Source organism: Lynx rufus, unplaced genomic scaffold (assembly GCF_022079265.1).
Source record: "Lynx rufus isolate CCGP_SWC_20201006 ecotype Redwood Valley unplaced genomic scaffold, mLynRuf1.p SCAF_5, whole genome shotgun sequence".
NCBI classification, from domain to species: domain Eukaryota; kingdom Metazoa; phylum Chordata; class Mammalia; order Carnivora; family Felidae; genus Lynx; species Lynx rufus.
Window position 1 is genome coordinate 127,083,059 of NW_025814867.1, and position 12,729 is coordinate 127,095,787.

General features: G+C 34.4%; 1 protein-coding gene across 1 annotated transcript in view; it reads left to right on the top strand.

Annotated features, from left to right (window-relative positions):
- ROBO1 (roundabout guidance receptor 1) overlaps positions 1–12,729 on the top strand; it is a 507,959-nt gene that overhangs the window by 429,467 nt on the left and 65,763 nt on the right. The window contains exons 9-13 of the mRNA XM_047100460.1: positions 1,639–1,810; positions 9,414–9,619; positions 11,405–11,486; positions 11,657–11,825; positions 11,927–12,093. Of these exons, the coding sequence (XP_046956416.1) occupies positions 1,639–1,810; positions 9,414–9,619; positions 11,405–11,486; positions 11,657–11,825; positions 11,927–12,093 (796 nt within the window). The remainder of the gene's footprint in view (positions 1–1,638; positions 1,811–9,413; positions 9,620–11,404; positions 11,487–11,656; positions 11,826–11,926; positions 12,094–12,729) is intronic.

The following is a 12,729-nucleotide window of genomic DNA, read 5'->3' on the forward strand; positions in this document are numbered from 1 at the left end:
CTTCTATTGTGTTCATATGAAGTAACATATAGGTAGTTTACTGACTGCACTCACTAATCTTTCATAGGCAATGTAACAAGTTCGCTTTTGTTTTCACTTTGGTAGGCAAATATTAAGTTGATTATGGTATATAGACCCATCATTTGAGTTACAGTACCTTTGTTGTTTCTAACACATTCCATTTGGCCTCGAAGAACAACTTTGCTGATAGCAAATTACAGCAAAAAAAAAAAAAAAAAAAAAAAGAAAAATTTGTAGAGCAGAAAGAATTGAAAGCATATTATATAAGAAAATCTATATAGTAAATCCACTAGAACTTCTTCTTAACAGAGTAGTATTCTAATGACTCATTTAGTTATTTAAATAAATTATTCATTAAGTTATGTAAACTCTATATCAAATCTTGAAATGATTTTGACTTGGTTTGGTTTAGTTTAATAATACAACTTGCTAAAAAAATTAAAATAAAAAAATACAACTTACTTTTTCCTAAAATTTTGTCACTGGACATATATTCATGAAATAGTACATAAGCCTTTATAAAATTATATATTTTAAGAGGCAGTGAAACTTTTATTCATTTAATTTTTTTCATGTTTATTTATTTTGAGATGGTGGGGGGGGGTGTGCATGAGTGGGGGAGGAGCAGAGAGAGAGGGAGAGAGAATTCCAAGCAAGCTTCACACCATCAGTGCAGAGCCCCACGCAGGGCTCAATCTCATGGAAAGGAGAGATCATGACCTGAGCTGAAATCATGAGTCAGACACTTAACTGATTGAGCTGTCCAAGGCAATTAAACTTGTAAAAAGGAACAACTTTATTTGGTTAGAAGAAATCTTGACTTTATTTATTTCATGAAGTGTTAATTTTCCATGAAATATATATACTCTCTCTAACAGGGGAACAAACTTTGAGATTCATAGGGAGAAATTTGTACCATAAAATAATATCACATCTTGTGTTGACTTTGTATATAAGATGAATTTCTACAGAAATAAAACTCCATTATGAATTCTTAAATTTAATATTTGAATTTCAAAATGATCCATAATGGATATGCCTCACTATCTAACAGGAGAAGTAAGAAACTATTTACAGTTTGATAAAAGTTACTGAACTTTTATAATGGACAGATAACAGAGATACTTTTTCTGGTGCCAAAAAAGTTTCTTTGAACTTAATTTGTCAGAATGTGCTTAAATTTTAATATTGTTTGTATATTAAAGGATTTATTGTTTATAGTCCTAATAGTCATACATATATAAAGCAAAGCTTTGACTTTGTTTTGATTAACGTAAAAGTTTTAGTTCTGTTGATACCTACTACTTTTATATCTAGTATTATTTGAAATTGATCGTTATAAAAGCACCTATCAACATTTTGAATTTATTTAAATTTTAAAATGATCCTATTTAAGGCTAGGTCATTAAACTTGGTGTCTATATATGTGTGTACATCTACATATGTGGGTATGTGATTAAAGAATATTTAGCTCATTTGTGTATATATTGTGTGGTATGCATGTGTATGTGTATGCATTTATATACCTGTTTATAAATATTTATGTATATATGCCAAAATATTAGAACCTAGCAATTAACCTATTGTTATTCTTTCCTCCCAAATACTGGGTTCTAGAATCTGCTTTTCTCATATCAGCCACCACAGTCAACCAGCCGTTTTTCAGTCTCCCAGACTGGTGATCTCACTATCACTAACGTCCAGCGATCTGATGTTGGTTATTATATCTGCCAGACTTTAAATGTTGCTGGAAGTATCATCACAAAAGCATATTTGGAAGTAACTGATGGTAAAGTAGAGTATTTTATTTTAAAATATTAAATTTTGGTTTATGATCTAAAAAGTGCGCCAGTAAATATGTTTATTTTCTACTGTATATTCTTTCTGATGGTACTTTTGGTGTGAAGCTAAAAAGGATGTCAATACAATGACTAAGTCTAAAATATTCTTTTTTTATTATTTTTTCAATGTTTATTTGTTATTGAGAGACAGAGAGATACAGAGAGTGAGCAGGGGAGGGGTTGAGAGAGGGGGAGACACAGAATCTGAAATAGGCTCCAGGCTCTGAGCTGTCAGCACAGAGCCCGATACGGGGCTCGAATCCACAAACTGTGAGATCATGACCTGAGCCGCCGGTCACACAACCAACTGAGCCACCCAGGTGCCCCTAAAATTATTCTTATTTTAACTTGGCATATACTATAAATTTCTAGCATCAAGTCATGTCCATAAAAGCATAACAATTAAAGAAGAAGTTTATAGTGAATAGCTATACATAGGAATGTTTCCTTGTTTTAGAAAATAAAGTTATTTTTAAATCTCTTCGTGTAAAATATCATCTTTTCCCCTCTAAATTAAGGAGATAAAATGAATTGCTGATAAGTCCAACTCACAATTCATTATAATGAACAAGTTTTCTTCAATAATATGATTTTGTCCTGTTTTTCAATTCCCTTAAACCTGATCAATTAATGCCAAGTACATTATGAAGACACCTTGATGGAGAAAATTCTCACACCGTAAGATGGAGACTAGTAATAATTTGAGAAAAAAGAAAAAATTGTATACGTATAAATATATAAATATATATATATATATACACACCTGTGTATATACATATATACCTAAATATATACATATTTATAATATAAATATAAATATACATATATACATAGATATAATATTCTTTTATTGCTGTATAGTATTCTATTATGTAAATAGCTCACAATTTGTGTACTCCTCTATTGATGGATTGCTTTCAGTTTAGGGCTTTTATTAGTTAATAAAGCTAAATATCCCTGTACAAGTCTGTAGATAGGCATTTGCACTCAATTATCTTGGTTTGCCTTTTGGCAGATGAATATACCTATTTTTTTTCATTTTCTCATATATTCCAGATATAAGCTTTTATCAAATATGTGTTATAAATACTTAGTTTTAGTAATTTCCCTAATGATTTTAAGGCTTAAATAACCAATTTTAATTAGGACCAATGTATTATTTTTCTTTTTTAGTTGGTGCTTTAATTTTCTGTTCTACCTCGAGGTCATGTACACATTCGTTCTCCTATGTCTCTTTTTAGAAGTTTTATTGTCTATACTTCTAAGATTGGAGTTCTTAATCCATTTTTATTTTTATTTTTTTTACATGTGATATAAAACAAGGGTCAAAATTCCTTTCCCCCCATGTGGATACTAATTGTTCCAGCATCATTTATGGAAAACTCAGTGTTTTCCTCACTGAATTACATTTTAATCATAATTCAGATGAACATAAGTGTATGGGCCTGCTTTTATTCTATTATATTCTGTTTATATTATGCCAGTATGTATGGTCTTAATTATTTAGCTTTATAGTAAGTCTTATAAATGGGTAATGTAAGTGTCCTACTTTTTGTTTTGTTTTGTTTTGTTTTGTTTTGTTTTGTTTTGTTTTGGGTTGGCTACTAGAGGTTCTCTGCATCTTCTTATAAATTTTAAAATTAACTTGTCAATTTTTACACACACACACACACACACACACGCACACCGTAAACAACAACAACAACAACAACAACAAATGTGAGATTTTAATTTTGATTTCACTTAAATTACTGAACAGTGTAAGAAAAATTAACATCTTAACAATCTTAGTCTTCTAATTTAGGAAAATGGTATAAATTCCACATATATATGTCTCAATTTAGTTAAATCTTTAATTCTCTCAATAGTGTTTTACGCTTTTCAGGGTATAGATCTTCCCTATATTTTGACAGACTTATACCTAGGATATTTGATGATTTTTGATGTGACTGCATATATATGCATATAAATTTCATTATTGGATTGTTTGAGGCAAGATGTGCAATCGATTCTTTGTATGTTAACCCTGTATCCAGCAACTTTCTAAATACACTCATATATAATAGTCTATATGTAGCTTATTTTGAAATTTCTATGAACAAAACTGTGTCAACTGCAAATCAAACAGGTTTACTTCTTCTTTCCAATACTTATACTTTCTATTTCTCTTACTTGTCCTGCATTGTCTGTGCTCTACAATATAATGAATAGAATTGGTGATAGTGGAAATATTTTTCTTGATCCTAACCTCAGAGGAGAAGAAGTGTAATGTTAGCTAAGATTTTAAAGATAGCATTTTGAAATTAAAAAAAAAATTCTGGAGGATATTTTTAACACATTAATCTGATTAATTTGTTTCTTAGTACTCTCAGGATAAAGTTTATATTAGTTCATATGCTTTACAATTTATCTGCAGCCTCAGCTGTGAATACTGTATCTGCTCACATGCCCTCATTTTATTGTGTTTCCTATGTATTTCTTTTATCTGAAGACTTCTGCATATGTTGTTTCTACTGGCTTGAAATTTCACTTACTTCAAGAAGCATTCCCTAACTCCTCAAACATGAGCATTCTTCACCCTGTCATCTGTACAAAGATTACATCCTATACCTTCCTGCGTTCTATATTTATTTTTTTGTATTCTTCATTAGAAATTAGGTTCTATGAGAGCAGGACCCATGTCTGTCCAGTAAATATATACTCAGTATCATACTACCAAAGTCTGGCACATAATACATACTCAATATATAATTTTTGAATGAATGGATGAAACATGGATAGAATGAACAGCTAACTCTTGGTTAAGTCAGAATTCAAGGTTATGATTATCTCATTCCAAAGCCCCAACTCTTACCCCTGTCTGTGATGCATAGTATATATGTACTGGCTCCAGTGAGTTAGAATGACCTAAAATGTTTGTACGGTTTCTTACATTAAAGCTATTAGATGAAGGTTATGAAGGTGGTAATGAATTTGATAATGATCAATATAATCAGTATGTAGAAGTACAATGCAGAATTGCACAAAAATTTAATATTTCAACTTTATGTGTAGAAGCAACTTGTATATACAGGTGTACATGAAAAATGGCTAGAGAAACCTATGGTAAGATACTTTCAAGTATTTCTTACTATTCTCATTGATAATTGAAAGCAAAGCTTTCTACATGCCATCTGACGTGACATTATCATAAATTGCTACATTTATGAAAATAGATCAAGGCTAGCAATTTTTGCTAAACTAACACGAAACAAAAACCTAACACTAAATATACTAATTCGTTTTACATTCTCGGGGAAGATTTAAGGTGGCTTTGTGTGCGCTTTGTGGTGGTACTGTATTTTTAGTTTTGTTTTCTTTATTTTGGAATTCATTGATATTGCACACACAACAAGTATGGACTCGTTCTTCACAGGTAAACTACTACTATTGTGAGTGCTGGCAACATCAGTATTTGCATAAATCAAATCAAGAGGAGAGCTAGTAGGCAGAATACTTTCTGGATGCTATTTGAATGTAGCTTCTTGATCTTTATTGTTTGCAAAAAGAACAAAGACAAAGGCAGAGTAAAACAGGAGGCACAGAATTTGGTGGACTAGCAGCTGTCTTTAAAATGCTGCTTCTCTATAGCTGTGGCCTCTGCCCCAAATGACATTTGACTCAGGAACATAGAAATCCATATCACCTATTTAATTGAAAATGTTTCTTTCCTTGATTGGTAGAATGCAAGAAAATTAGTTAATGGCTGCCAAATGATGTATGAACTTAAAAAAAAATCACTTGCATTCATCTTTCAAAAGTTACTGGTATGCAGAGAAACGAGGGTTCAGGGGCGCCTGGGTGGTGCAGTCGGTTAAGCGTCCGACTTCAGCCAGGTCACGATCTCGCGGTCCGTGAGTTCGAACCCCGCGTCAGGCTCTGGGCTGATGGCTCAGAGCCTGGAGCCTGTTTCGGATTCTGTGTCTCCCTCTCTCTCTGCCCCTCCCCCGTTCATGCTCTGTCTCTCTCTGTCCCAAAAATAAATAAAAACGTTGGAAAAAAAAAAAAAAAGAAACGAGGGTTCACTTTTATTCAAAAAAGAGATACCTGACAATTACTATTTGATGTGGACAAGTTTCAGTTCCCTAACTCGTAAGTATTGTAAGATATGTTTGCAAACCAATGTTTGATGGTATGTAAATATGAACTTTTCATTCTCAAACCAGTCAATAGAAAAACCATTTTGTAATTTGTTCCCTTAAAATTATTTTATAAATGTATTTACATGTATTAACATAGTCTTTATGATCGTTGCTTTTGAAGTAACCAGATCGTTCTTCTGATGACATAGTCTCATTTTTTTAGGACCTTTATATTTTTCATGAATGTGTGGAAAAGATAGCTTTGATAAACTCTGCTGGAACAGGGCTATACCACCTGTGACACTGCGTATACCAGCAGTATTCTCACCACGATCACCACCATACTGATGCTCATTAATAATAAGTTACAGTTATTCAGTGCTTCCTTTGTGCCAGGCACTAATGCTACCATCTTTTCGCATATCAACGATTTCAAATCTGACAACATCTCATTTTACAGATCAGGGAATGGAGGCAGAGACTGGTGAAAAGGTAGGCCCCCCGATCATACAGATACTAAGTAGCAGAACTGAGACTTAAAACAAAAGTTTGTACTGTTCAGTATGGTAGCCAGCTGCCACATGAGATTATTTAAATTGGAATTTCAATTACTTAAAGCTAAATAAAATTACACGTCTAGTTCCTCATTTACTCTAGCTGCACGATCCATGGATGCTGTTGGCTTTTGTGTTGGATAGCACGGTTACGGAACATTTTCATTTTCGGGCTACATCTTCCTCTAAGATGCATTTATTCGCTCCTTAAAATTCATTTTAATAATGATAACTCATTCTAATAATACCAGTGTAAAATATTAGAGCCTTGATTTGAGGTTTGACTCAGAAATGGACCTCACTGTAGGGGCGCACCTGGGTGGCTCAGTCTGTTAGGTGTCTGACTCTTGATTTCTGCTCAGGTCACGATCTAATGTTTTGTGACATGCAGCCCCAGTTGGGCTCCTCACCAACAGCAGGTAGCCTCCTTGGGATTCTCTCTCCCCTTCTCTTTCTGCCCCTCTCCCTGTTTGCACTCTCTCTCTCCCTCTCAAAATAAATAAATATTTTTTTAAAGAAATGGACTACACTCTTTAGTTTGTGTAAATTTATGTTTACATAAATGATAGATGAAATGAAACATAGATGTCATCAGTATTTTATTCTACTCTGTGACAACACAGAGTATTTAATTTTTTCTACCTAAAAATGTGAAATTGCTTTAATGAACTCCTTCAGCTCTGATTTACCTATCTATCAGGTTTTTACAGAAAAGGGCAAACGGCAGTATCATAATCCATATATGTTTCTAGCTTTTTGCAATTAGCAAAGCTTCTTCATATCTGTTATTCCGTTTAAATCTTCATAGCAATCCCCTGAGCTGGCTAGAATGTTATTATCTTCCACAGATCAAACAAACAAACAAAAAGGGAGTCTTAGAGAATTTAAGGAAGCTGCCCAAAGACACATGACAGATGGAGCTGATAATTAACCACACTCCTCTTCTCTTGCCTAATTTTTGTAAACTACCCAGTATAAACCAGGAAGAAATAAATGACAGAGAAACAGCATCATTAGACTGGGTTGGGATAGGATGGGAGGTATGAATGATGCTAAAAATGATACAAACATTGAAGAACTATAAAGATACACGAAACTGAATAACCCCCCAGATATTGGATTATTTCTAAATATAACAAGACTACCAAATGTAAGCCACTCCATTACTGGATTTAATTATAATCAGTAATAAAGAAGCACTGCTACTAATTTAATTAATGTCTAGAAATAAATATTCATTCATTCTTATAATCAAGGGAACACAGGTGGTAGAATCTTATGAAACCCAATGCAATAAAACACTTTCATTCTTTTTTCATACTTATCAGGAGGGGCCTCTAATTTGATTTCAGCCAATCTCAGCAGAAAATGTTGCAAAGATGAAACAGTTCTAAACAAAGGAATTAACTAACTTACATTTTTCATCTGTGGAGTCCCTGAAACACTCCTGCCAGGTTACAAACTCCAGCCTGCGAACACGCCTCCCTGATATTAGCAAATTTCATACCAGTAATCAAGGCTGGTAGAGAACCAGAAGGGTGGAGTGAAAAGGCAGTCGCTGATTTCACTCTCTTGCTTTCTTGTTTTTGCTTAAATTGAATGCACAAAACTAATAATTATTGCATGGTAAATGAAGAACAAAGTGAAGTGTGGCTCCAGCTTGTGAAACTCTTTGGTGCATAGAACTTTGAACATGACGCATCCAGCTTGGCAAATTCTTGCATGCAAAATTTGGTTACTCTGGCAACCGGTTTCTTTAAATCAGGAGACTTCTTAAAACTGTGTTTTATGTATTTGTGACTTAAAAATGTTTAGCTAATATTCAGAATTTATAGCTTTTTAATGACAAAGATTTCTTACACCTAGTTTTTAGGTTTCAGTCATAATGAAAAACACCATCTATGGAGTTTCGCCTGAATTGACTAATCAGGGGATGAGAACTGAGAACATCTCTCTAATGCAAGCTATTCTAGTTAGTCTGCCGTTGTTTCTGATTTTTCCCCTAAATAATGGCTTTCTTACCTGAGATAAAGTTTTTAGTTTTTCATATAATAAGAACAATTTTTTTTTTACTATGAAAATGCATTCCATTGTTTCCTTCCGTAGTACATTAAAACTACTAAGGTGATAGAATTTGCAAAAGTGTTTTTTCAGGCCCTGGTAATTCCAGGATGCAAGTACGGTATTTTTAGGTTAGGGGATTGGCTTGAGTTATATTTTTGGATTAGCCTACTAACAATGGATTTTGGGCACTTTTTCAGTTTTTTATGTATTCATTAGGTTTAGGAAATTTTTACCCATGTATTCTGTTAATAGAATTCCAAGGTAGAGCTCAAGCATATTGACTTGTAAGTCATGAAAGTCTAAAGCACTTATTTGAATCCAAAATTGCCAGACATGCTGGTATGATGCCATAATTTTTTACATTGGGCACAAAACAGTTATCAGATAGCAAGCTGACTTTAGTTCATTTATGAAAATATCGTCTCATTAGTTTCCTTGGGGTAGGTGGTTATTTGTTGTGTTTTATTTTTACATATTTTAATGTTTAAAAAGTACAGCATTCCACTTTTCACCACTATGCATATACTTCGCCGTCCACAATTCTTATTTCCTCCTCAGACTCTTAAGTGAAAGAGGTCCCTTGACAGAGTAGCATGCTCAGGCAGTTGTGGGTCATTGGAAAGGACTGCATTGTATCTCATTTTTATGTCCTGAACCAAAGCATCATATAAATGCATTCTGAATAATGCATGGCTCCTACTTCAATTACTTGTTTAATTAGTTTGTTTCAAAGCCTAGAGCAATTGCTGTTGCTTGGATGATTAGAAAATTGCTTCCAGTTGTAGAAATCCATTTCCTGTTTCTTCTGGCAGTGATTGCAGACCGGCCTCCCCCGGTCATTCGACAAGGTCCTGTGAATCAGACTGTGGCCGTGGATGGTACTTTAGTGCTCAGCTGTGTGGCCACAGGCAGTCCAGCACCCACGATTCTTTGGAGAAAGGATGGAGTGCTTGTTTCAACCCAAGATTCTCGAATCAAACAGCTGGAGACAGGAGTGCTGCAGATCCGATATGCTAAGGTAACTTAAAATGACCCCCTGCGTTTCCCGTTTGATCCACTTTGGTTTTTGCCTCCGGCAACTGGTGCTGAAGTCTCACGTTTTAGAACCAATGAAATGCTGAATAACAATACTAATATATTTTTAATTGATGCTTTATTCTTTTATATATTTAACATGATTTGATTCAAAACAGCTCATAGCAAGTAATGTAAGGGGTAGTTTTTGTTTGTTTTAAGGAGAAAAAATATTTTTGAGACGTGTTGAAGAAAATAGACAGGAACTTGTGGGAGAAAAAAATGCCTTCCAGTTAGTGGTATAATGCAGTCATTCCATAAAGGATTTTTCAAAGATATTTCTCCAGTACCATTTACCTACAATGTCCATGAACGGTTCTTCTCTGTGAATATTTGGCTCCACATTTTGCAAAGACAGAACACTATACATGCAAACAAAAACTATGTAGCAGGTGTCCACACTGAGTGCACATTTCAAATCAGAATGTGAAATGATGAAAAGCCCACAAGTCTATGAGAACAATTTAGGGATTTACCTTCCCAGGGCATCACACCTCCCTACCTGTTCTTTCAGGACTGTGTTGTTTTGTTTTGATTTTGCCTTTTCTTTTAGGTCAAGATCAGACAAGCTCACAAGGCATATGAAAGAACAGCTTTGACAGCAATAAACATAAATTTCACTCGCTTTATTGCCTGTTGTGGGTGGCTTCTTGGGAGTTTTGGATGAGCATGAGAGTTCATATTATGTGCCATGAAAGTTAATATGTTGTACTTCTTTGTGAGGACGATTGCAGTTTTGTTCCTGCAGTTACCAGAGCAAGATGGCAACATTCTTGCTTTATCAAATGTTACTCGAAGATAGAGTAACTACCTTAATTAAGCAAAGCTGTATGGGTTTGTTATGCTAGTGATATTTTTTTAAAAAAATTTTTTAACGTTTATTTATTTTTGAGAGACAGAGAGAGACAGAGCATGAGCAGGGGAGGGGCAGAGAGAGAGGGGGACACAGAATCCGAAGCAGGCTTCAGGCTCTGAGCTGTCAGCACGGAGCCCGACACGGGGCTTGAACCCATGGACCGTGACATCATGACCTGAGCCGAAGTTGGATGCTTAACCAACTGAGCCACCCAGGCACCCCTACTAGTGATCATTTTAAAGCTGAAGATGTGACCCCGGTTTGTTTTCTGGCATTCAGTCTTGAGAAGGGAAAGAGACCATTCATTCCAGCTGAGGTTTGACCTTATACTTATTAAAATTGCCTTCAGTCACAGGTTGAAAAAAATAAAATAAAATGGGAAAAGAGAGTGAATACTTTGAGAAGAAATCATTTTGTGTTTATCCTTTTTCTATAATATATGTTTATCTCAGATAGACACATGGATGTAACTCTAATTAAATATGAAATAGCAAGAATAGTCATTGGCTAAACTTTATGAGGATTACCACGTGACATTGAATATGAAGATATAATTTAGTAATTAAAATTAATGCTCTGAATTTGAGTACCTCATTGTTTATTGTCCCTGACACTGAAAATAGTGATAAAGTAAAGCAATTACACATTATATTTTTGTTATACAATTAAAATAACCATATAAAATCTTATTTTCTGTATTCATGTAATATTTTCCTTTACATTCAGTAAAAATATATTCAATTAAGAGGAAGTTTCTAGTTATTGAATTTTAATGTAGTTATCCATATTCATGGGACATATACAAACCTATCATTGCTTTTCCAGCCCATTGAGCTCTCGATTGTTCCAAATATTTATTTTCTGTCTTCTCAGCTGGGTGACACAGGTCGGTACACCTGCATTGCATCAACCCCCAGTGGTGAGGCAACATGGAGTGCTTACATTGAAGTCCAAGGTAAATCAGATAGCATTTTTGCCTTAAAGCATAAAAGGAGGTTGTTTATTTACTGGCAAATGGACAAAGTGGATGTTCTGATGCCTGAAGAGGTGTATAATTGTGTAATCTACCTTTACGTGCTTATCTGTGTATGTGTAAACATCTGTCCTCTTTTGCTCTTTGATTAGAATTTGGAGTTCCAGTTCAGCCTCCAAGACCCACTGACCCAAATTTAATCCCTAGTGCCCCCTCAAAACCTGAAGTTACAGATGTCAGCAGAAATACGGTAACCTTGTCATGGCAACCAAATTTGAATTCAGGTGCAACTCCAACATCTTACATTATAGAAGCCTTCAGGTAGAGTAAAGATGATGTTTCCTAGTTGGTCTTTTTGTTTTGTTTTGTTTTTTTGGTTTACCATGAAATATGCATGTTCTAACTTGTGTATCTTTCCTCAGCCACGCATCTGGTAGCAGCTGGCAGACTGTAGCAGAGAATGTGAAAACGGAAACATTCGCCATTAAAGGACTAAAACCTAATGCAATTTACCTTTTCCTTGTGAGAGCAGCAAATGCATATGGAATTAGTGATCCAAGCCAGATATCAGATCCAGTGAAAACGCAAGGTAAATACTGATTTACTCAACCTTGTGACACCTACTTGTCCTTAGATGTAATTTTATAAGCCAGTAATTTGTACTGCATAATGCTACAATTGCATACATAATATAGATCTGTTCTTCGAGTTGCTCAATTAATTTTTAATACACAAACACGTTGTCGGCAAACTTTATTGTTTTCTGTACCACATACTCTAAGATAAGATTGATAAGAAAGAGCAGCGTTCCCCATTTTATAGAATCATAATCTAATGAGATAAAAATACTATGTATTTTTGTATTATATTTGATTTCTTGATTTTTAGATGTGGTTATATGTGGGTGTAAAATCTTAATCACATAATAATTGTGTTTAAGATTGAGTCAATTTCACCTGTGTTGAGATTAGCGCTCATGAATTTCTGGATGAGTTTTGAATATCACAACACTAGTCAAGTAATATTTTGTGGAATATCAGGCAAGTTTAAGAGAGGTTTGGAAGATAAACTTGAATTTGTTCTTTTTTTTTTTTTTAATTTTTTTTTCAACGTTTATTTATTTTTTGGGACAGAGAGAGACAGAGCATGAACGGGGAAGGGGCAGAGAGAGAGGGAGACACAGAATTGGAAACAGGCTCCAGGCTCTGAGCCATCAGCCCAGAGC